Raw genomic sequence first — 25803 nt, forward strand, 5'->3', positions numbered from 1 at the left:
ACGCTCCCAACAAACCCTCACTATACGTTTGGGTCTGCCAGGACGGACCGGCATCTTCCCCCACCATCGGAGCCTACTCACCACCAGGTGGTGATCAGTTGACAGCTCCGCCCCTCTCTTCACCCGAGTGTCCAGAACATGCGGCCGCAAATCCGATGATACAACTACAAAGTCGATCATCGAACTGCGGCCTAGAGTATCCTGGTGCCAAGTGCACATATGGACACCCTTATGTTTGAACAAGGTGTTCGTTATGGACAATCCGTGACGAGCACAGAAGTCCAATAACAAAACACCACTCGGGTTCAGATCGGGGGGGCCGTTCCTCCCAATCACGCCCCTCCAGGTCTCACTGTCATTGCCCATGTGAGCATTGAAGTCCCCCAGCAGAACAAGGGAGTCCCCAGCAGGAGTACTCTCCAGCACACCCTCCAGGGACTCCAAAAAGGGTGGGTATGCTGAGCTGCTGTTTGGTGCATATGCACAAACAACAGTCAGGACCCGTCCCCCCACCCGCAGGCGGAGGGAGGCAACCCTCTCGTCTACCGGTGTGAACCCCAATGTACAGGCACTGAGCCGGGGGGCAATGAGTATGCCCACACCTGCTCTGCGCCTCTCACCGTGAGCAACTCCAGAGTGGAAGAGAGTCCAACCCCTCTCGAGAGAACTGGTACCAGAACCCAGGCTGTGTGTGGAGGCAAGTCCGACTATATCCAGTCGGAAATTCTCTGCCTCACACACCAGCTCGGGCTCCTTCCCTGCCAGAGAGGTGACATTCCATGTCCCAAGAGCTAGCTTCTGCAGCCGAGGATCGGACCGCCAGGGTCCCCGCCTTTGGCTGCCGCCCAGCTCACATTGCACCCGACCATGCATTACATTTTGTGTGAGTGCTGTCACCATATTGATGCCTTCTGTTTCGGGACCTCAATAGGCATGTTTTTTTTTGTTTTCTTTTTTCATTGATTTCAAGCTTATGTTAATCCTATTAAGGAATTTTTAGTTTATATTTCACTGCAGTGGCAGGAACATGGTCCAACTAAAGTAAATCACATTCCCTTGCAATTCCCCCCTCTGATCTTCTTTCACCGTATCCGTTTAACACAGCAGGATCAGAGAAAAGTCTCTTTAAGACTCTATTTTACGCATTGGTGCCACATCACCCGCCTCCCTCCCAAATCAATTTCCCGTTAATCCTGTGTGGTAGTTAAAGAGTTGTGGGATTATGGCACACTGGTCCACTCCTCCAAATTTGAATGATTTTGTTGGGGTAGATGAACGTGTTAAAGCTGAGGTGTGGTCACACGACAGCATCTCTCAAGTGCTGAGAGCAGCAGGAAAAAAAATGGCCCTTTATTTTTTATCTATGGCTCCCCCTACGTTTGTACGGTTTGCAGAATGCACACGAATACAATTCGAACTAATAAAGACTATCTGCGGTCACTATGGCACCAAAAGAAATGTGATTATCTTCAAGCCTTGCATGCTGAATAATTTTCAAATTGACCAAATATATTGTTAATGTTGGCACGCAATTTGCAATTTGCGTACGGAAGAGGATTAGGGCCAATGAAGATCCTCGTGTTGTTATCCTTGACTGAGGGGCAAGCTGGCAAATGACGAATGTTTACTGCACGCGCCCACCGCCGACCAACAGTGCAAGTTCAGATGCATTTGATTTTAGAGATTATTGTACTGTGACGAAGCTTGAGCTATTCACTTGGAATGGTGTTTCCCATCCAGGCGTACACAGTGTATGCGGACACAATGGGGATACTTGGAAATATTTCATTTCCAAGGTATTCTCCATATCAATACCCCGAGGCACAACCGCGCCAAAATCACATTTGGCGCGTGTCGGACGGGGATGTAACAAAGGCAGGTTTATTCTTCACTTTGATTTAATGTATGCAAATTTAATATGCTACTGATTTCATTTCAAGGCAAAACAATTTTCATTTTTATGTTTGAATGAAAAAGGAGAGAAGACCAAAGAATTACATGTTTGTATGAAGGAAACAAAATGAACTGATTTTCATTTCATCATCAATTGTGTTACATTGTAATTTTGGAGAATCATCAACAGGCTAAGAGTTAGGGGGTTCTGGTGGTCGGACAAAATAGTTTGGGGGCACACAAGCCATAAAAGGTTGGGAACTACTGCTTGAGAAGAGGAAAAGCTATGAAAATAACGACAGCTTTGTGGCCACACAGCCCTACATCAAATACATGACGGATGAAACACTCAATTGGTCATTGTTTTTCAGTCTGCGTCTACGTCCACTGGAAATAAAGTGATCAAAGTACTTTATTGTGGAGAATAAAACAACTCTCTCTTTGAAATTTGCTGAAGACTTTGAATCACAGTTTCAACGGATCGTACAAGTGGGACGTTGATCTTCAGGCTCAGTTGAGAACGTTTGCTTCATGATCATTGCCACTGGTAGCAAATTCTTCCAGAGAATCCAGACATCATATCAGTACATCAAAGGTCACAGTATCAAATGGAAAATAGTGAAAACTAGAGCATTTGACAATTTTCTGGGCCACTTTTCTCTGCTGAACCTTGGCATGGATGTGTGACATAAAACTGACGGCCAAGTCCAAGTAGTCCAAACTTGGTGGTACAGTGCAGGAAGTTTTAGCCAAGTGTAACTTCCTGGAGACCTCACCACACCCACTCATGCCCAGTAATGTGTGTGCATGTGCGTAAATGTGTACATGTGCTAATCTATTAGTGATTTCCTGAAGGAAGGAGAACATGGCTGTCATTACTGTTTAAACGTGGCCAAAGTGGGAGTATGTTCCTCGTTTTCATTTCAGCTGAGTTGAAAGAGTTCAGATAAGTTATTGAATATACATATAAGAAAGCCACACCGACTGCAAAACTACATTCATGAACTCTGGTCATATATATATATATAATATATATATATATATATATATATAATGTTATATTGACGATAACATTTCGACTGAAACTAAAACTGAGCGATTTGGATATATAATATTACTTTTTGTGACTGTAGTTCAAATTGTAATTGTGCCCACAGTTATTACCGTAGTTAGTGCATTAGTTAGCAAACATTTGATCATATTCGAGTCACCTTATTCAACCAAAGAAGGGGACTAAATATTTTTAAAATAGCTTCACAGTTCTATGGTACTGCAAATACACACACACACAAGAATAAAACCTTCATTTTCTGACTATTTCCATACCAGAAGCTGAAGCCAAGTCCAGCTGACTTCCGGTGGGAGATGATAAACATCCTGGACTGACAAACTCATCAATGACAGGACTGTCACATGTAGCCCAACCCTTTGCACTCACAATATGCACACACAATTTACAGCCTCAACTCAACAAGCCAAGAAATTCAAACCCACATCGCAATCTTTTTTCATAGCCAGGACTCCCAAGATTAATAAATATATACCAGTACATGAACGATACATACACACATACATAATCCATGAACAACACCTCTTGACCTTGTATAACTGCCCTCCCAAGAACTCACAGCCACTAATGGACTCTTATAGACTAGTGGGTAAATAGTGGCTGTTTGAGTGCAACACAAAAATGTGGGTGTGCGCGTGTGCGCGCAAGCACTGTTGATCCTTGCATTCCAGTGGAAGCCTTGAGAGCAGCTAATCCAGTCTTAGTCAATGGCCTCTTGAACTCTCGGGTCACACTCTCACTCACACACACACACACGCACACACACACACTCCCGCACACACACAAACGCACGCTAAGCAATTACATGTTTGTATCTGCATAGTTCTGCGATTTGTGTGCTTTTCCTCAAAAGATTCGCACTCCCAGACAGGAAATGTCAATTCTTCCTTGTTATTTCAAGTTTTAATCCGTCCAGTTCAGAAAATCCATCGGTTTAGTTTAAGTACTCATTTCATTTATTTTATCTCGAAAAATGCATTAATTACAAAATCATTACTGTATCAAGCAGTGCTCCCTCACTATTTCACGCTTTGCTTCACTCAAGCGCACATTTGTGACCATTACTTCGTGTAATGCAGTTGTTGCTCACTAATTTGTGGGTTTTCTTGCTATTTTTTCTTGAGCATTCTTTTTTTTTTCTTTTAAGGGAAAATTTGTTTTAGAAAAAACAAGAGCATGAACATTAGGCAATGTGTTGTGTGAATGTGGATGGTTGTTCGTCTCTGTGTGCCCTGCGATTGGCTGGCAACCAGTTCAGGGTGTCCCCCGCCTACTGCCCAAAGACAGCTAGGATAGGCTCCAGCACGCCCCGCGACCCTTGTGAGGATAAAGCGGATCAGAAAATGGATGGATGTGTGTGAGTGTGTGTGTGTGTACACACACACATACACACACATATATATTATATATATATATATATATATATATATATATATATATATATATATATATATATATATATATATATATATATAAAAACCCTTTCATGCATCCTGTAACCCGATAACATGATAAGCTGTCCACTGTATTAACTGCTGTCCCTGAAAGGGATAAGATAAGATATGAAAACCTTTTGGGGATTTTTTTGGAATGAGTTGTCTCCTTGACACTCAAACTCGGTTTCCTTCTTTCATCAATGACTGCATTTTGTTTCCATGTTGTTAGTTTTAATGAAACAAGTTTTCAAATGTTAAATTATTTGAAGTGACATGCAAAGACACTTGGAACACTTGTTTGAAATATCTGATTCAAATGAGCAAGACCGTTATCAGGCTTCCATTAAGTTTGCTGATGAGCTTTTCGATCATTTGAATTGAGTGTGTGGGAGAAGGGAGACATTGAAAACAGAGTGGATTGGGGTTCTCTCGGACTGGACTTGGGCACCCCTGCTAACTACATCACAAATGTTAATTCCAAAAGCAGATAACGATGTGACGTTGTACTGTTGTAAGCTATCTAGTTGCGTTACAAAACATTTTGATTTCCTATACAAGAGAAAAAGTCTTGCTAGGTACAGTTTTAATTTTTGAATACGACACACCGTTGTCAGGAAAAAAGGCCAAGTTTTATTTTGCATCATATGTATATAAAATGTGTTCTCTTCATTGTAGAATGTTGATCCAGTTCCCGCCGGGTGGCAAATGCGTTTGCCATCTGAAAGGCTGCCGGGGTCACTTCATGTCTCCAGCACTGGAAAAGAAGAAAACACAATGTAAAACTCATGAATGCTAATTGCAGAATCAAAGTCAGGAATTATTTATCCCTAAAGTAAAATATGGTTTGTCGGTAAAGTCCTTCCAACGACAAATTAAAGATGACAACATTGTTGCAACAAATTGGCTCGATATATAAAGTCACGTGAACAAGCGTTTGTGCCCCCATCTTGATGTATTTTTGTGCATATTTGTCAGACTTCAATGTTTCTCATTATCAGACAAATTTAAACGGTCAAAAACAGCACAAAAATAGGAAATAATAATAATAATAATCCAAACCTACATGGCCCTGTGTGTAAAAACAAAACATTTTAGTTTTACTTAGGTTATCTTTGTCTGAGCTTTACATTTCTTTGATGATCTGGCACATTAAAGTGGGGAAACTATGCAAAAAATGAGAATTTGAAAAGAGGGGAAAATCATTTTTCACGGCAATGTGTTATACATGCCGTTAGCTATTTCTCTTCCAAAACCTAGTACACCGCCGGAGAGGGACGGACTGTTGGCAATGCCCTTCAGAACTGGTACGAAAGGATGCTGACGCTTTCCCCTGATATTTGAAAATGTATCACCTGTTTGTAGCTACACTGTGCAATGACGTTTCAAATGTTCTATTTTTAATCCTTGCATTGAGCACTTCACTCAAGCTTGTGATGTCATTTTTTGTTTCAGAAAAATAAAGAAACAAAAATGTTGCCGACGTGGATACAAAGTCAATCTGTGTTATCGTTTGGAAGCTCAGCCCACTTACCGTTTGCCAAGAGAAGTGCAGCAAGAGTGCATATCGCGTCAGACGACAGGACTCCGTGGGGGTGAAATGTTTTGAATCTTCCTGCACCGTCGCCGCATTGGTATTTCTTCCACCAGCAAGTAAACGAGGGACAGACGACAGCAATGCAAATTGCGACTTTGCAACAAACATCATTCTGTGATCAAGTGAGTGAAAATGAAGCCGATTTGCTTCATTTGCTTGTAATTGCGGGTGTAAAGTGGCATCACTTCAAACGTGTGCGCAAAAGTAGAAGACGTCGGGGCCGGCCTGTTACAGCGTGAACCACAATCACTCGAAGGGGCCAGTGGGCCAAAGCGACAGTCGGCCACGTTGGCCAACGGCGGACTGGTGGGTGGAGGCCCCAAGACATACATTATTTCTATCAAAGGTCGTCATGAAGGACATTGTGATTGCAGGTTGCATACACACATTGTCCAAAAAAGCCCTTTACTAAATCAGTAACAGAAGTGATGTTGTTGACTGTGCAAGTGAGAAGATGCATTATTCTTTTAAGTCGTAGGAATGCTTGAGGCAGCCAAAACGTGACTCTTATAAAGCGGCAGATTTACGGCAATAATAAAATGTACTTCGTACAGACCATGCATTTGGGGCTTGAGATGTGAGTGAGCAACGAGGACCATTTTCCTCCGTGACCTTTGGCCCGCAAACACACTGAAGCAGTTAGGCAGACGATCCGTAACGCCCGCCCTTTGTGAGTTGCGAGACTTCCTGGAAATTTCTCACACAAAGAAAACTCAAAGTTATTATTTGGAGAGAAACCTTGCGCATACCCGTGAGGTCACTTCTGGATTCCTATGCACTTGGTTTGATTCTTTAAATTGTGCCAGATGTGGAAATGCAATACTGTGACATATAACAGCTGGGGCAAACTTTGGTTTGGTTGGGCTCCTCAGGTCAGCAAGAAAGGCCCACCGATGTATAGAATGGCGAAGATCAAACCTATACTTGATACAGTAACAACATTGCGTCTCAAAGATAGACAATGGCGGAAACGTAGCTATCCTGTTTCTCGCGCTTACCGACCAACAGCCTCTGCTGAACATATTTCAAAAACTGGTGTAAGAGTTTAACATGTAAATCCTCTCGAGAACTTTCTCCTCCTTCTGCTGTGTTTTTTTTTTCCTCGCTGCAACCTTCCTCCAACTCCATAAAAAGACAACTCTCAAGGAGGCTGGACTTGTTTTTGGTTGTTGATAATAAAATAAGGACTGCTCAACCCCACCCCACTGCACCGCCATGCAACAGGTCCTGGTGAGGAGAATTGCAGATGGGCGGTGTTGTCATGACGAGCTAGCTAAGAGTGAAAACGCCAAGAGGCACTCCTAAACTCCTGCAATGTTACACAGTTGCGGCCACAGCTACGACGCCTTCAAGTACCCGCTCAATAAATTCAAAAGGAGTCACGTTTACCCCTTACAGATTGTCACTTGAGGTTTTAAGGTGAGAAAACATATTCAGAGCATCGGCACTGCAGTCTTACCATTAAGTCTGCTGGCTGCTCTATCCAGGTTAAAGTATGCTTCAGAAAACTTGTGATCAGTGTAAACACACTCACAGCACTAAGAGGGCACATGGTTGACTGCTGATATACACACACACACACACATTTATTTGGGAATAAAAGGAAAATGGAGTGTTTGTCCTCCTTTCACAATAATGCAGTAAGATAGAATTTTGCGTGTGTGTCTTTGTTTGTGTGTGTGAATGAGTGTGTGCGCGTGTTTTTTAAAATCCGCCAGCGCTATTTGCCCTGGGAGCGGCCATGCAGTAAAATAAACACATCAGAAAGTAGAAAGACAACAGGAACGTAATAATATTTGGCTCACGATGAAAAGAGCGAGATCGGTGTCATTGAGGTGAAGACAAGCCGCAGCAAAGTGAAATGTGTGACGTCAAAGTGGGATAAAAAAAAAGGGAGAATTTGGGGACGTCTATAAACACAAACGCCGCACGAAGAGAAGGCATTATTTTTCTGTTTTTAGCTGGTGATGAGAAACAGAAGCAAAATGACACGGGATTCCAACACACGTCTATAAATTAAGATGGGTGATCAATCAGAGATACGCGTCTGCCGTAACGTGCCCCATTTTTGATGCACAGCTTTTGCTTCGTTGCGAAGTAAATGTGCTGACTGAGGGTTAGGAGTTCCATAAATGCGATAAAACTCGAAGATGATCCCTCTTTAAAGCAGACGTCAAGTCCCCCAAAAAATCTTTGCACTATGTTTTATGTGAGCCTACTATCTATCTCGGGGGGCTATCACTAGCTGCTGTTGACTGAAACCAACGTCAAACTAGCCACGGACTCACCCAACCAAACCCAGAGAACAGGTGAGCTGTGAGGTTTGCGAGAACGAACTCGTACTTCAAAGTCATTTTCATTTGACAGCAGGTGGCAGTGCTGCATTAATTGCATGAATGAGGGTCGATTTACAGATCTGCTGAATTCCAACTCAACAAACGCAATATTCGTCAGAACGCCGTGTTTAGAATGGCGGCGAGCGATAGAGCACGTCACTGTAAAGAAACTATTGGACTTAACTTCCGCTTCAATGCTTTTCGGTGCTGTCATTGTGTAACAAGACGACACCACGTGGCGCATGTGACTGATGCCTCAGCATCGATGTCACGGTCCTCACTTGTTTTTCACTTCCTCCTGAATGTGATTGGCAGCCAGGACAGATGTTCAGGCAGCAACACATTCACCAGAACAGTGGTTCTTAACCTGGGTTCGACCGAACCCAAGGGTCGTCTCAGGTGTTCGACGGAGCGTCTGCCAACGCGACTCAACATCATGTTACTTAGATATGACACGCCCGCTTGGCCATCACTGGCTGCAGATGATCACATGACATTGCATGTCCAATCAGTGCTGTGGGAAATTAAGTACGCTTAGTAGTCAACGTGTGACTTTCGTGATAGTACGTCGTACAATTAGAAAAAAAATAAAAAAGTAAACTTATCTCTTGAATTGTTATTTACTTTTTTTCTGTTTTTAATAAGGGCGGCCCAGTAGTCCAGTGGTTAGCACGTCGGCTTCACAGTGCAGAGGTACCGGGTTCGATTCCAGCTCCGGCCTCCCTCTGTGGAGTTTGCATGTTCTCCCCGGGCCTGCGTAGGTTTTCTCCGGGTGCTCCGGTTTCCTCCCACATTCCAAAAATATGCATGGCAGGCTGATTGAACACTCTAAATTGTCCCTAGGTGTGAGTGTGAGTGCGAATGGTTGTTCGTCTCTGTGTGCCCTGCGATTGGCTGGCAACCGATTCAGGGTGCCCCCCGCCTACTGCCCGGAGACAGCTGGGATAGGCTCCAGCACCCCCCGCGACCCTAGTGAGGATCAAGCAGTTAGGAAGATGAATGAATGAATGTTTCTAATAAACACATTTTTTTCCTATCTTGAATTTATTTAAATATATACTGTATATATAATTATTTTGTACTCATGAAGGTTTCGGTGAATGTGCGTATTAACTGGTTGGTTTGGTACCTCTAAAAAGGTTAAGAACCACTGCGCTAGAATAATGCTGCATTAAATTAATGTGATCCAATACTGGCGTGTCATAAAGACAATAGCTTCTCTGTTGTTGCCCCGGCAATCCACGATGATCTATTTTGACTATCCGTAATATTGGTGGTTCAGTGTGAACACCTCCAGTGTTGTTGCAGTGCAAACATTACTCTGCACAGCTCAGTGCATTTCTTGTAAACAACAAGCAAGAGCAGTGATTTCATTCGTGGGCTTGATCTGTTTAGCCTCTTGACATGCACGTTTATTGTTGGGCTCTATATTTGTAGACAGCGGTTTATTCCAGCGTTTATTCCGCGAGTTATTCCAGCGTAAATAATGTTGCAACTTCAATTTTTGTGCTGCTACAAGCTTCCCTTAGCATGTTTGTCTCTGCGCTGTGATGGGAATTCCGGCAGGCCGAGGACTTTTTTTTTTAAACCAGCCCCTGATGCACGTGACCATTTGGTCACGGAAATGATATGAAATGTTATTTGCGTTACGCTGGAAGCATGTCTAAGTTTTGGCGCAGGTGGTGTAATGCAATTGTGCTGAATTTGATTGCGGTGCAAGCAGACAGATTGTGAGCTCCCCAGACTTGCGGTGGATGTCATCATATTTCATTCATAAATATGACGTCAGTAAGCATTGGACCTTCTGAATTGTTCATTCATTCATTCATTCATCTTCCGAGCCGCTTGATCCTCACTAGGGTCGCGGGGGGTGCTGGAGCCTATCCCAGCTGTCTCCGGGCAGTAGGCGGGGGACACCCTGAATCGGTTGCCAGCCAATCGCAGAGCACACAGAGACGAACAACCATTCGCACTCACACTCACACCTAGGGACAATTTAGAGTGTTCAATCAGCCTGCCACGCATGTTTTTGGAATGTGGGAGGAAACCGGTGCACCCGGAGAAAACCCACGTAGGCCCGGGGAGAACATGCAAACTCCACACAGGGAGGCCGGAGCTGGAATCGAACCCGGTAACCTCTGCACTGTGAAGCCGACGTGCTAACCTTCTGAATTGTTGTTGAAATCAAATCAGTGCACACATTATTGTCTTGATTATTATTTTAAAATACTTTTAAAATCCCCCCTCTGCCTTCAACTATGGGGAGGAAGCGGGCGGGTGGGGCCTGGTGGTCACACATAGACTTCAAGGATCGGTCGGGATGGAAGTGCCAATCGAGGTCTGACTGCAGTTCCTTACAAACTCCATAAAATCAGTTGGTGCTTCTACAATGTCAAAGCCCCTCAACTCCCCCCGCTAAACTTAAAGAGAATGACAAGAGCCACTTCCATTTGCTGTGAGGCATGAGTCAGCTCTGTGTGTCGAATGCTACTTTGTTGCCATTTGAACATGTATAGTAAACTGTGCCAAAGGATAAAAATGTAATAACGTAATTTCCTTTGTTTTGTCTTCTTTTCTATATACCCGTTTAGATCAGGTATGGACAACTTCAAGAGTGGACAGGTCATATTTTTTCATCAGTTTGACCAAAGGCCACATAAGAAAGTGAACATCTTCACCAGGCATATGATAAAAATGCCTTTTTTTTAAATCCTTTTCATGCACCCTGTAACCTGATAACATGAGAAGCTGCCCACTGTAGTCACCGCTGTCCCTGGAAGGGTTAAATGGACAAGTTATGTGCAGATATATATTTTACTTAACCAATGTACATCAAGCACCTTAATATATGTCATGCTCAAATGCATGTATATAAGATCCACAAAGCGACGACAGTTTGGAACAAACAACCTTTTTTTTTTCTCCAGTGCATGAGACCTCCACCATTCATAGCTGGCGCAAAACTGCTAAACAACAAACCATTACTAAGTGCAAGAACTATTTTTTTTCAATTAAGTAACATTTAATATGATATACCGGTAGTTGTCCTGTCCATGATTTAATATCCTCAAATGAAGCGGTGGTATGACGCGGTGCAGTATTGGGCAGTTCTCACTGCTTTTGTAAAGGCGCCAAACAAAATGTTTGCAGCGCAATTAATAAATATGTCCATATTTTGGGAGAACGCACGAGGCACAACTCCTCATGCACATTAAACAGACTGTCAATGTTCCTTGTGAAGGGGGAAAAAAACACTGAGTACCTTTGTTGAGATCAGCCGCGCTTCACATTCCAGCATACATCGCGGCATCCAATACTCACTTTTTTTTCCATAGTCAGGACATTAATCGGTGTGCTTAAGTGTGTTTTTCTTCCCTGTAGTTCGTTGAATGGGCATTTTAACTGGTGGATTAAATTTTGTGTTTCACATTGTAAATATGAAAATGTGACTGAGACTTGTGTACAATACAATAAAACCCACAGCTCGTGCACGTACATTTCATCGGGTTTTACAGTGGAATATCAAATTGCGTTTCAGAAAAAAGTCTTATTCTCGAATGAAGATTGAGAGGCAGGAGTGCTACAACGTGACATTCGGCGGTGAACAATATTAAATGGCTCTCTAAAAGGACTTTTTTTTCTCAGTACATGTTGATGACCAACCTAAAGTACATATCAAACATCCATCCATCCATTTTCTAATCCGCTTATCCTCACAACGGTCGTGGATTTGCTGGATCTTGTCCCAGCTGTCTTCAGGCAGGAGGCGGAGTACACCCTAAACTGGTTGCTAGCCAATCGGAGGGCACACGTAGACAAACAATCATTCGCGGTCACAATCGCACATGGGGACAATTTAGTGTGTTCCATTAACCTGCAATGCATGTTTGTTGAATGTGGGGGGAAACCAGAATACCCGTTGAAAATCCACGCAGGCATAGCGAGAACATGGATGGATGGATCTCTCCCCATAATTGAACATCGAGTTCCACATCAGCATGACTACCAAAAGAGGTGCGTCTTCTGGGGAGCCAGGCTGAGGAGGAGAGGATCCGAGTTGTTTTTATGAGTCCAACAGAAGGAATTTTAGCAGATGGAATTTAAGAATGTGGAACAGCATATGAGTGGTGAGCACATCTGCCTTACAGTTCTGACGTTGATTGCGAATGAGTCCAGAGTGTAATCGGCCTCTCACATAAAGTGAGCTACAGTAGGCTCCAAATCACACATGACATGAGAGAGGATAAGCAACACGAAAACAATGGATGAATGCATGGAACTGAATTCTGGCACGTGTTTGTTCATTTTTTCGTTTTAATTTGTGTGGACGGGCCATTTGATGTGATGTGTCATCCATGTCAGCATCTGCTGTTGATCATTCATTCATTTCCTCCCATGAAATTTTAAATAATTAATGCTCAAAATACAGAAACATGCACTTGTTGAAATTGCCAGCCAATCGTAGGGCACACACGCTCACACTCACACATAGGAACAATTTGGAGTGATTCATTCACCTGTTGTTTTTGGAATGTGGGAGGAAATTGGAGTACCCGGAGAAAACCCACGCAGGCACGTGGAGAACATACAAACTCCACACAGGAAGCCCAGAGCCAGAATCGAACCCTCCACCTCTGTACTGTGAGGCGGATGTTTTGGAACTTGATATAACTTCAATTATAGGGAGAGATCCATCCATCCATGTTCTCCCCATGCCTGTGTGGGGTTTCTCCGGTTACACCAGTTTCCTCCCACATTCCAAAAACATCCATGGTAGGCTGATTGAACACACCAAATTGTCCCTTGGTGTGAGCGTGAGCGCAGATGGTTGTTCGTCTCTGTGTGCCCCTCGATTGGCTGGCAACCAGTTCAGGGTGTGTCCCACCTACTGCCCGCAGACGGCTGCGAGAGCCTCCAGCAAGCCCGCGACCCTTGTGAGGATAAGCAGATTAGAAAATGGATGGATGTATGTTTGATATGTACTTTAGGTTGGTCATCAACATGTACTGAGAAAAAAAAAGTCCTTTGAGAGACCCAATTGGTATTTTAAATCATATTTAGGAATGCATTTTACATCAAGCTAGTTACCTGCAGGCAATCTAAATCTACAATCTAAACAATTACCGTACATGTTTCTGTATTGGGCTTCAGCACCCCCCGCGACCCTTGTGAGGATAAGCGGATCGGAACTTGGATGGATGCATGGAATAATAATAATAATAATAATAATAATAATACAGTGCAATTCCTCCAAGAAACACGCTAAATTGTTGTGGTAAACCAATGCGCAGGCTGCTGCATCATAGACAGGGGTTAACACTTGCAGTCGGGTAATCATGAGGTGCTGCCACGCATCATCCCACGCACATTCTCTGGCTTCAAGGGCACTCCGCTCCGGTAAACTACAATTCAAAATATTTATCAACTCCTGTCGGAGTTTATTTATTGCCATACTGTGACGGTGTTGTAACCTTCCATTTATGAAAACACTTTTCTCCAGGCCTGCTGCATCTGATCGCATTTTTGCACTAAGTTTAGAGGAGTTGTGAAATGGATTCAGGAGAACTGATGCTAATAATAAATACAGTATATGAATAACTTGGGCTAATGTCAGTACATGAATCCAAGTTGAACATAATACAATACAATACATGCTGATTTATATAGCGCTTTCACAACAGTGGCAGCTGTAACAAAGCGCTTAACAAAACAGTTAACAAAGTAAAATAATAAACACAACACATAACATAAAACACGGACAGTCGTGCAGTCCTAACCACTTTTCCATCACACGCTTTGTTGTTTGAAGCAGTTTGAGATGAAAGAGGAGAGAATCAAAGTGTCCTTTAACCAGTGGATCAGAGACGTCATGCTCAAAATGTGCACACGTCGGCTACAAGCTAAGTTTCAAAGTCAACAAGAAGCTGTAGCATCCATTGATGAAAAAACAGATTGGTTCACTTCTCCTGTCCCATGAAAATCCATTCAATTCCAAGCGGCGAATCTCGGTTCCAAATACGCATCGGCGCTCTGCGCCAACGCTCCTCTCTCCTCATCCTCAACTTCAGCAGCCATCCATCCAGCCGCACCAATGCCGACATCTCCGCTGAACAAAACGGGGTTGTGAAAAATGCTGCCCATTACAGCCGCAAAAAATACAAGCGCCCCAGGTCTGTTCAGCACCGACAGTCAATGGCACTGACATTCCTCCCAATCAAAATCTGTGCTGGTACAGGCTTGCTGCCGAGAAGGTGCAACCATCAAGCACAGATACTTCTCCTTTGACGAATGTCATGGCCAAAAACGCTGAAAACAGTCCATATCAGGTCCACACCATGAAACAACAAACAACATGTGACAAAACAAAAGACAAAAACAACAAAAAAGAACAAAAAAGCAAGGCTCTTGAAGAGCATGTGCCGAAGGCTGCCTACTCGGGCGCCATTTTGGGAAAAAATAAATAAATAAAAAACATTTTCAGATCAAAATGGGGCACAACGCAATCGGAAAGCTACCCACATTGGACATGCATTCTTTATTTTTTGTTATGTAATAAACTCACCCCTGACAGCTGTTTGCACCTTGTCTAACTCTCTAAAATAAATGTGTGTGGTTTGTTTTCTTTTTCCCAAGCTCAAACAGTCAAGTTTCAACAAGTGGGATCTTTGGACTTAAAGGTAAAATAACATATTTCCATCCTGTGAGCGTAGCTGCGAGTGCCTTCCCACCTTGTTATGAGACCAACCTGCTGCGCAAGCAACCTGTCTTCTCTGCACTTTACAAATGATGTCATTGGCCTTGACCCCTGTGTGTCTGTTTTGCCCTCATCTTGTCGAACACTACCAACAACCGGTGGCTCCTGGCCGCGCTGCTGTGCAGTTAGTGCAAACTGACATCCTTGAAACCAGTGTGGTCTGTGCAAGTGGTGTAAACACCACATATGCAAGTTTCCACCACGAAGAGTTTGTGTCATTTCTCTGTGGAAGGTAATCATTTAGAAAGTGTAATCAAGATTCGGTTTCACTATATAAATTGAGCGGCATATAATTGAAATGCATGATACCGTCATATCGAATGAAAAAGAAGCACAATAATGCGAAATTAAAATGTGGTGTTTTTCATCACGCACGCGCTGGGACAGGGAGCACACGACGTTGGGTCAACACAAACGTGTCGGAGCAATTCGAAGTCATGGCAAGACTTACGAGGTAGGAATTTTGTCTGTCGAGGAACACGGCGTCTCCCATGGCCCCAGACAAATATCCACAAATGAACCGTCCGAAGTGGATGTAAAACAGACGGGATCTTGCTTCCAAGTGTTAAGTCCAAATAAGTGTGCGCGCTTCAGACATGAACGTAAAAAAGTCTCTGCTTATCTCCCTTCTGCAACCACACAGAGCATTTTTTGCACCTTTTCCCCCACTCTACTGTATGGCGCCGAATAGACAAGTGTTGCTGTTTCTACAACCGTCAGATGGTTGTGTCGGAATCCCGGACGGCAACGTGCATCACGCGTAACGGATCCATACTACGCGCCGACTGGACTCTCTCGAGTACAAGATGCTGAACCAGCGGGGGAAGGCAGATACCCGCAACAAGTTCACGTCGTTTGAAATACGACTTCTGCTCGGTACTTTCGCAGTAAAACCGCCTTGTCCCGCTATAGTTGACATCACACATACCTTCTATGTATACAAACCTAACATATACCCAATAAATACTACAAGCACTACTTTGCTACTATCATCTGCCAGAAAACAAAGGATTAGCAAGGAAAATAACACAATTATAATGAATGTTATTATTGACGATGTCATGGTAAAGTACATAAAATAATACAAATAATAAATAATAATTAAAAAATAATAAATAATAAATAATTTAAATAATAATAATAATAATATAAAAAATGACTATTACGCCATATTGCAAATTAGTGGGGGGGGGGGGGGGTCTGCATACTACAAATGTTTTCAAATTCATGAAAAAAGAACACATCTGACAATGTCAATTTGAAAAAGCAATTCAATTATATTTTTCAACAAAGAAGTGGAATGTGTATTCAAATAGATTGGCATACCTAATTGTGCAGACAGATCTATCGTGCCTTAACCGCAATAACGCGAAATGCTTTTATTTTGTAGGTCTGCCTATCAAAAGACGTGTCCTTTCATACTCCACTGCGTTTGGCACTGGTAAATACAATGTGGCAGTGACAAGGGGCGGGAAGCTCGCATAAATTTTAGGCTGCATCATACCATACAGGGGAATTTGGATTTAAATGTATCTGGCCCAATGCTTGAATTATTGCTCCTGTTGGTGTTACATTATAAGGAAATGTGTAAACAACATGCAAAGTAGGAGTTTATATTTCCCAAAATACAAATTCATATTAGATCAATTCATATGAACAAATATAATTGTACCCACTGCCTTCTTATTATTCTTATTGTTTTTGTTGTTTTTTCATAGAACGGCTCATGAGAGAAGCAGACAACTGGAAGACTGAAAGAGGGAGCACATTGTTTGGTTTATGCAATTGTTGATGTGGAACCGAAGTTGGGCAATCTGTCAAAAGCCTCTGCAAGCTGTAAAAGCTTGTAAAAACAGAACGAGCCAAGCAAATGGAGACGTTGCATGTAGGACACCGAGGCTAAGTGGAGTTACTCCATAGAGAAGTGCTCATTCAGCATTTGAAAAAGAAGAAGTGATGCCAAATTCCTCCTTATCACGACCATTTAAAGAATGCCAAGAAGTTTGTAGTAGAACAGTTTCTTGACACTGATATCTATAGATACGAGATAATATACTGAGAGGAACTGTAAAACAGTCAAGGGGGCCTGCATAAAAAGATGCTCTTGACATATCATGCCTTTGTAGACTCATTTGGACAAATCGTTTTATTTCATGGTGCATTGTGATGACCCCCAGGTAAAACACATCTGTTGGTGTGTAAAGTACATTGCTGTATTTCCTTCTAGCATTGCGGAACACGAGAGCAAAGTGCACCAAAGTCACACTGAAAGAATGGGAATCAAGATGCCTCGTTTAAGAAAAATGTAATAAAGAGGCATGGTCTAGACAAAATGAAGTCAGACATTCTTGAGGATGATAAAGAGGAAATTTACGCAATTTTTTTTCTTCATGATTCCCCTAAGTCACCAAAGTTCATTTGCGAGGCAGAAGGCTGTTGTTGAATACTTCTGTGGGAGGAGCTCCTAAAATGGTGCTTCCAATGTGACCCGGGAGCTTTGTGGGAAGAAGGGGAGGCATGTGAAGTACAGACACGCAGTCCATATGCGTTGTAGGATTCAGCTCCTTTTTGTCATATGGTTTGACAACTACATACACAGGCCCAGATTGAGTTGCAAAACGCTACCGTATGTTGCGCGATCACGACCTTCGGAAGCACAAATGCCTGAAACGGTACATGACATCACAATTGAAGTGGAAAGTATTTCACATGAAGTCCTTGAAGATGCTCCAGAGGGCAACGGAGAAAGAGAAACTTTGATGTGTTTAATAAACACTTGCAAAATAGATGTTTGACGCGCGCAGCGGAGGCATTTACCAGCGTTGCGTCACATGGGACAAGCTTGCCTCCATCGCAAAGAGGACAAAGGGTGTGGAGGAGCATGAAAAAAAATTCTGAACTGCACATGGGAGTGGGAGGATCCTATTTGAGAAAGACAGCTGTAATCATGAATTGTATTATTTTCCTCCTTCTGTCAAAACATCCTTCCCTCCATCCATTCACAGCAACGCGAAAAACAAAAAGTTGACAATGAGCATTAAGGTACAACAGCACCGGCATTAATAAATGCTCTGTTCTACGGTTATCTTCAAAATCACAGTTTCAATTGCACGAACTCATCACAGTCTGAAGGGGATCGTGGAAAAAAAAAGAGCGGGAGCACATGAAAGAACATACAGTACAGCAGACGCTGAACAAAGCTCTGGTGGATGACTTCACAACTGGGGAATGCTCGTATGATTGTGGTTGTGAGTGTGTGTGTGTGTGTGTGTGTGTGTGTGTGTGTGTGTGTGTGTGTGTGTGTGTGTGTGTGTGTGTGTTGGGGCAGTGTGTGCATGTGTGTATGAAGTGTATCTCTGTTTTAGTGAAAATATGTAGGATCCTTTTATATTGGAAAGAAACACATACATTGATCATTTAATTTCTTGTGATGAGTCCCAGACAATAATTTCCCTATTCGAATGACTTTTTTTGGCTGAAAAAAGGTCAGTGTAAGCAAGACTTTCTTTGCTGGCCGAAACACTATCGGAAGCACTGACTTAAATTGCAATATTTCTTTCATGAAAGGTTATTAATTTACTCCCACTAAACCCGTCACGTAAAATGCCAACATTACTGTATATCGTATTCATTGATTAAAAAAAATGATAGACACTGATGATACTTGTGAGGAGTGTTATTTACATGCTGACACAATTTGCAGTTGCAGCACTGTTCAACAATAAATTCATCATAAGAATGGGCCGTGAGTTGTCGAATTTTTGTGGTCTTTAATGAGCCAGGCCCAGAGTGTGTTACTAGGCAACCTGATCAATTCTCAACTTGCACCAACTCCTAAGCATTCCATTATAAACCTGGTATTGTGATGAAATTGCTTGTATCGGATTTATTAAAAAGTGTAAATACACACAGTCTTTCACAAAGTGTAAATACACACAGTCTTTCACTGTAGCCTGCAGATTTTAATGGTATATTTTCAAGATTCGACTTCTTCATGGTGCCTAATTTATTGTCTTCTGAATTTAAGTGTATATCCAACATCAAGTTTAGTTGATATCTGACCGGCTATTTGTGAGCCAAACTCTCCAGCTAACCTCGTTGGCTTAGCTTCACAGTTCATAAAGATCGCTTATCTGCGTATGACAGATGAAAGTAACCGCCGTAGACGTTTTTTCTCTTATCTTCGAGTTTCAAACCTTGCACGTTGCTATTGTCTTTTTCATGGTGCCATCAAAATAATAATCCTTGAAACCAAATGTATTTGTCTATGGTGACACTTGCTCAATGAGTCAGTCTCAGCTTTAGTCAGTCTGTAGCTGTGTCATACTGATGGCCATCATTACCAGATTGGTGGCACGGATGACACAAAAAAGTTACTTTTCTGTCAAAGACAAAAGGCACATTGTATATACTTTTTTAAAAATGTAAACAGAATAACTTCAAGTCTCAAGTCAAAGTTGAGTCTTTTCATGAGTGTTTGCAAAGCAGGTCATGTAACTCGAGTCACCCACCTGTGCAGAATCAGTTGTGCTGACCAATCGTGTTTTAACAAATCAGATTTCAACCTGTTAAAACAAAAACATTGGGTTTGGAAAACCTTTTTGTTTGGAATCCAAAGATCTGTTTTTTCCTCTTGAAGCTGAAGCTTTTCCATAACTTTGGTAAAAGGTCATCTTTGTTTCAAAAGTAAGTCCATGACACTCTGACATCTGATGTTGGAGGACTATCTATGTTTTATTTAGATTTCATGTTTGCCTACCTTTTTCATATGGCTTATGAATGATTTGCTTGCTCCAATATAGCCTATGTGTTTTTTTTTTCTCTTCATGAAGTCTTCTTGCCCCCGGGGCTTGTTGCTGATGTCACTAACAGTTGTTTTGGAGCTCTCACAATGTTTCTGTCATCAACTGCTGTTGCTTCCCTTAATCTACCTGTTCTACATCTACTACTTAGCACACTAGTGGTGTCTTCCTTCTTCAGGATATTCCAAATGGCTGTCCTGGCTTTGGACGTTGTTTGTGCAACGGCTCTGAGTCATTTTCCATCTTCTCTTAGCTCCCCGATTGCTCAGATCCAGATGTGTATACCTGGAAACAAAAGCTGAAATGTTCTCTTGTGTCACTCATCTTTTGACGTCAAACCCAGACGCTTTAAGTCAACAGTAAAAATAAAGGATTTGGTCTCACTATTCCAATACTTTTGGAAGGGGTATATATATATATATATATATATATATATATATATATATATTAAAAAAAATCCTCATCTCACCCCTCGGGTGGTGTCCGTCCCTCATTCAGCTCGGGTCCTCTACCAGAGGCCAGGAAGCTTGAGGGTTCTGCGCAGTATCCTTGCTGTTCCCAGCACTGCACATTTCTGGACTGAGATGTCCGATGTTGTTCCCGGGATCTGTTGCAACCACTCATCTAGTTTGGGGGTCACTGCCCCGAGTGCTCCGACCACCACAGGCGCGACTGTCACCTTTACCTTCCAGGCTCTCTCCAGCTCCTCTCTGAGCCCTTGGTATTTCTCGAGTTTCTCATGTTCCTTCTTCCTGATGTTTCCATCACTTGGGACCGCTACATCCACTAAACGGCTTTCTTCTGCCCTTTATCTATGATCACGATATCTGGTTGGTTCGCCATTACCATCTTGTCAGTCTGGATCTGGAAGTCCCACAGGATCTTCGCTCTGTCATTCTCCACCACCTTCGGAGGTGTTTCCCATTTTGACCTTGGGGTTTCCAGTCCATACTCCGCACAGATGTTTCGGTAGACTATGCCAGCCACCTGGTTATGGCGTTTCATCATGCCAGCATCTTACACCCTGCAGTTATGTGTTGGATCGTCTCAGGTGCCTCTTTGCACAACCTACACCTTGGGTCTTGTCTGGTGTGGTATATCTGGGCCTTGATGGCTCTGGTGCTCAGGGCCTGCTCCTGAGCAGCCAGGATGAGTGCCTCTGTGCTGTCCTTCAGGCCGGCCCTCTCAAGCCACTGACAGGACTTCTTGAGATCGGCCACTTCAGTTATGGTCCGGTGGTACTTCCCATGTAGGGGCTTGTCCTCCCATGATGGTACCTCTTCCAGCGCCTCATCTTCTGTTCCCCATTGTCTGAGACATTTTTTGAGTATGTCATCCGTTGGAGCCTTCTCCTTGATGTATTCCTGGAACTTGGATGATTCATCCTGGACAGTGGCTCTCACACTCACTAGTCCCCGGCCTCCTTCCTTTCGGCTTGCGTACAGTCTCAGGTGGCTGGATTTGGGATGGAATCCTCCATTCTTGGTTAGGAGCTTTCGGGTCTTAACGTTCGTGGTCTGAATCTCTTCCTTTGGCCACCTTATTATTCCTGCAGGGTATCTGATCACTGGCAGGGCATAGCTGTTTATTGCCCGGGTCTTATTCTTACCTTTGAGCTGGCTTCTTAGGACTTGCCTCACTCGCTGGAGGTAGAGTAAATATTCTCTCGTACGGAAAGAAATATGTATTTTGGATTGTTTTGTTGTATGCATTCTTTGGTTTATGACAATGTTTGCCTGCGTGTCATACAGTTTTCTAGTTGCAAGTAACTGTCCCGTTGATCACCGATGTCTGGTAATTCTTATGCATATTGAAGGATTTTTGTTGCCATTTGCATTGCTTCCTTGATGGATGGTATTATATATATATATATATATATATATATATATATATATATATATATATATATATATATATATATATATTGCTAGCGGCTGGATAGCTCAGTTGGTAAGGCATCGGTTTGGCATACGGGAGACGGTGGTTCGAATCCCGCTTGGGGCAAAAATGAGCACATAACACCATCCAGTGTGGGTCCTTGGGCAAGATCCTTCACGCTAATGCCTACCTCATACAATGATGAGAGACAATAAAACGAATGACATGCCGGCTCAGACGTCGCCCGGCCAAACAAGGTCTGCGTCAGGTGCTGGGGAACCAGAGCACCTTGATGAAAAATGGGCTACTGGAACAAAGCGGAGATGGGCGAGATACGATAACATGGCTCTGTTGGAATGCTACTACTCAAGCAACCCTAGTCAGAGGGGTTACATGCAGAGAATGTGGGCTAAATGGTTACTTCGAAACCCACAGTCACGGTTGACCGCGAAACAACTAGTAGCTCAGTGTTCCAACATCCACAAACGGCAACTGCTGTCACAACTTGAGATTGATGAGGTACAACGCAGGTTCCATGGTGAAGGGCCCCAGGCTGCCAGATCAGAGGAGGAGGTCATACAAGAGATTGGGAGGCAACCCCCAATGAATGCAGATGATGAGATTGGGTGGCCAGCCCCAATGAATGAAATGCTGAGCGAGGCAGCAACTGACCTGAAAGCTAAGATCATGGCGAGAATGAAAGCGGGGCAACCTAGAAACCGATTACAACGGCTATGTGAAGTACCATCTGAAAGTCTCATGGAAAGTGTGAATGCAGCACTGAGGGCGATCCCTACCGTAACGATCACAGAAACCAATGAGCTGATATACGCTTCAGCATCAGTGATCCTGGAGACTCTGGGCTATAAGAGCAACCATGGAAGCCATGAGATGCGTTACCCACCATGGAAAAGACGGTTGGAGGCTAAGATCAAGGCGGCCCGGAAAGATGTGAGTCAATTAACGGAGGCCCAGAGAGGTGTGATGAAAAGGCCGATACCCGAGAGGTACATCCAGATGACCATACCTGAAGCACTCGAAACTGCCAAACAAAGGCTCCAAGCCTTGTCCAGTCGCCTAAAGCGGTACACGAAAGAGAATGAGGCCAGACGAATAAACAGGCTGTTCGCAACACAACCTGCGAAAGTGTACGCTCAGTGGCAGGGTCCTAACAACAGAGCTGACCCACCAAGACTGGAAACTGAAAGGTACTGGAAAGGCATATGGGAGAAGGAGGTTGCACATAACAGCAGTGCACAATGGCTGGTGACCCTGAGAGAGGAGCACAGCAACCTCCCTGAACAGAACCCGGTTACCATAACAGTGGCAGACATACAGGAAAGAGTCTCAGATATGAAGAACTGGACAGCACCAGGCCCGGACATGGTCCACACCTACTGGCTAAAGAAACTCACAGCACTCCATGAGCGCCTAGCAGTACAAATGAACCAGCTGCTGAGGGATGGGACTCACCCAGAATGGCTAACCGAAGGGCGAACCATCCTGATCATGAAGGATCCCTCAAAGGGTGCAGCCCCATCCAACTATCGGCCAATAACCTGTCTCTCCACAACATGGAAGCTCATGTCAGGCATCATTGCGGCTAAGATAAGTGGACACATGGATCAATACATGAACGAAGCACAGAAGGGCATTGGTAGAGATACCAGAGGAGCCAAACATCAGCTCCTGGTTGACAGAACAGTCGCACAAGACTGCAGGTCCCGACGTACCAACCTGTGCACAGCCTGGATTGATTACAAGAAAGCCTATGACTCGATGCCACATACATGGATCACTGAATGCTTGGAGTTGTATAAGGTGAACAGGACCCTCAGAGCCTTCGTTGCGAACTCGATGAGGATGTGGAAAACCACACTTGAAGCCAATGGAAAGCCACTTACCCAAGTGTCCATCAAATGTGGCATATATCAAGGTGATGCACTATCCCCACTGCTGTTCTGCATAGGACTGAACCCCCTAAGCCAAGTAATCACCAAGACAGGCTATGGATACCGCCTCAGAAATGGAGCTACAATCAGTCACCTCCTCTACATGGATGACATAAAGCTGTATGCTAAGAGCGAAAGGGACATAGATTCCCTGATCCACACAACCAGGATCTACAGCAGCGACATCGGGATGTCATTCGGGCTTGAGAAATGCAGTCGGATGGTGACTAAGAGAGGAAAGGTAGTCCGCACTGAAGGGGTCTCACTCCCTGAAGGAACAATAGCAGACATTGAGGACAGCTACAAGTACCTTGGTATACCACAAGCCAATGGCAACCTCGAACTGGCAACAAGGAAAGCGGCTACGGCCAAATACCTCCAGCGAGTGAGGCAAGTCCTAAGAAGCCAGCTCAATGGCAAGAATAAGACCCGGGCAATAAACAGCTATGCCCTGCCAGTGATCAGATACCCTGCAGGAATAATAAGGTGGCCAAAGGAAGAGATTCAGACCACGGATGTTAAGACTCGAAAGCTCCTAACCATGCATGGAGGGTTCCATCCCAAATCCAGCACCCTGAGACTGTACGCAAGCCGAAAGGATGGAGGCCGGGGACTAGTGAGTGTGAGAGCCACTGTCCAGGATGAAACATCCAAGCTCCATGAATACATCAAGGAGAAGGCTCCAACGGATGACGTACTCAGAGAATGTCTCAGACAATGGGGAACAGAAGATGAGGCGCTGGAAGAGGGACCATCATGGGAGGACAAGCCCCTACACGGGATGTACCACCGGACCATAACTGAAGTGGCTGATCTCAAGAAGTCCTATCAGTGGCTAGAGAGGGCTGGCCTGAAGGACAGCACAGAGGCACTCATCCTGGCTGCTCAGGAGCAGGCCTTGAGCACCAGAGCCATCGAGGCCCAGATATACCACACCAGACAAGACCCAAGGTGTAGGTTGTGCAAAGAGGCACCTGAGACGATCCAACACATAACTGCCGGGTGTAAGATGCTGGCAGGGAAAGGATACATGGAACGCCATAACCAGGTGGCTGGCATAGTCTACCGAAACATCTGTGCGGAGTATGGACTGGAAACCCCAAGGTCAAAATGGGAAACACCTCCGAAGGTGGTGGAGAATGACAGAGCGAAGATCCTGTGGGACTTCCAGATCCAGACTGACAAGATGGTAATGGCGAACCAACCAGATATCGTGATCATAGATAAAGGGCAGAGGAAAGCCGTTGTAGTGGATGTAGCGGTCCCAAGTGATGGAAACATCAGGAAGAAGGAACATGAGAAACTCGAGAAATACCAAGGGCTCAGAGAGGAGCTGGAGAGAGCCTGGAAGGTAAAGGTGACAGTCGTGCCTGTGGTGGTCGGAGCACTCGGGGCAGTGACCCCCAAACTAGATGAGTGGTTGCAACAGATCCCGGGAACAACATCGGACATCTCAGTCCAGAAATGTGCAGTGCTGGGAACAGCAAGGATACTGCGCAGAAACCTCAAGCTTCCTGGCCTCTGGTAGAGGACCCGAGCTGAATGAGGGACGGACACCACCCGAGGGGTGAGATGAGGATTTTTTTTTTTTTTTTATATATATATATATATATATATATATAGGTAAGGCATCGGTTTGGCACATGGGAGACGGTTCGAATCCCGCTTGGGGCAAAAAAATTAGCACATAATACAGCAGTATTACGTAAGTAAGACCAGTGTGGGTCATTGGGCAAGAGACAATAAATCGAATGACCATAGACATGACATGTCTTAGCCGGCATATATATATATATATATATATATATATATATATATATATATATATATATATATTTATATATATATATATATATATATATATTCATTCATATTCCGAGCCGCTTGATCCTCACTAGGGTCGCGGGGAGTGCTGGAGCCCATCCCAGCCGTCTCCGGGCAGTAGGCGGGGGACACCCGGAATCGGTTGCCAGCCAATCGCAGAGCACACAGAAACAAACAACCATTCGCACTCACACTCACACCTAGGGACAATTTAGAGTGTTCAATCAGCCTGCCACGCATGTTTTTGGAATGTGGGAGGAAACCG

The 25803-nt window shown here is 43.8% G+C and overlaps 1 protein-coding gene and 1 long non-coding RNA gene across 4 annotated transcripts in view; both read right to left on the reverse strand.

Moving 5' to 3' along the window:
* Positions 1-25803, reverse strand: part of LOC127592081 (rho GTPase-activating protein 6-like) — a 76356-nt gene that overhangs the window by 25416 nt on the left and 25137 nt on the right. Inside the window, exon 1 of one of the 3 annotated variants that reach the window (XM_052052553.1) lies at positions 15534-15941. The exons of 1 other annotated variant lie outside the window; for it this stretch is intronic. In XM_052052553.1, coding sequence (XP_051908513.1) covers positions 15534-15575 — 42 coding nt within the window. In that variant the 5' untranslated portion in view covers positions 15576-15941. Of the gene's footprint in view, positions 1-7451; positions 7587-15533; positions 15942-25803 lie in introns of those variants that run through there. One more of the 3 variants, XM_052052543.1, reaches the window with a different exon arrangement.
* On the reverse strand, positions 5006-7445 carry LOC127592657 (uncharacterized). Its single transcript, XR_007960167.1, has 2 exons — positions 5930-7445; positions 5006-5152 (listed from the first exon to the last, which is right to left on the reverse strand). It is a non-coding gene; the product is annotated as an uncharacterized LOC127592657 (long non-coding RNA).

This window comes from Hippocampus zosterae, chromosome 2, assembly GCF_025434085.1.
Source record: "Hippocampus zosterae strain Florida chromosome 2, ASM2543408v3, whole genome shotgun sequence".
Lineage (NCBI taxonomy): Eukaryota > Metazoa > Chordata > Actinopteri > Syngnathiformes > Syngnathidae > Hippocampus > Hippocampus zosterae.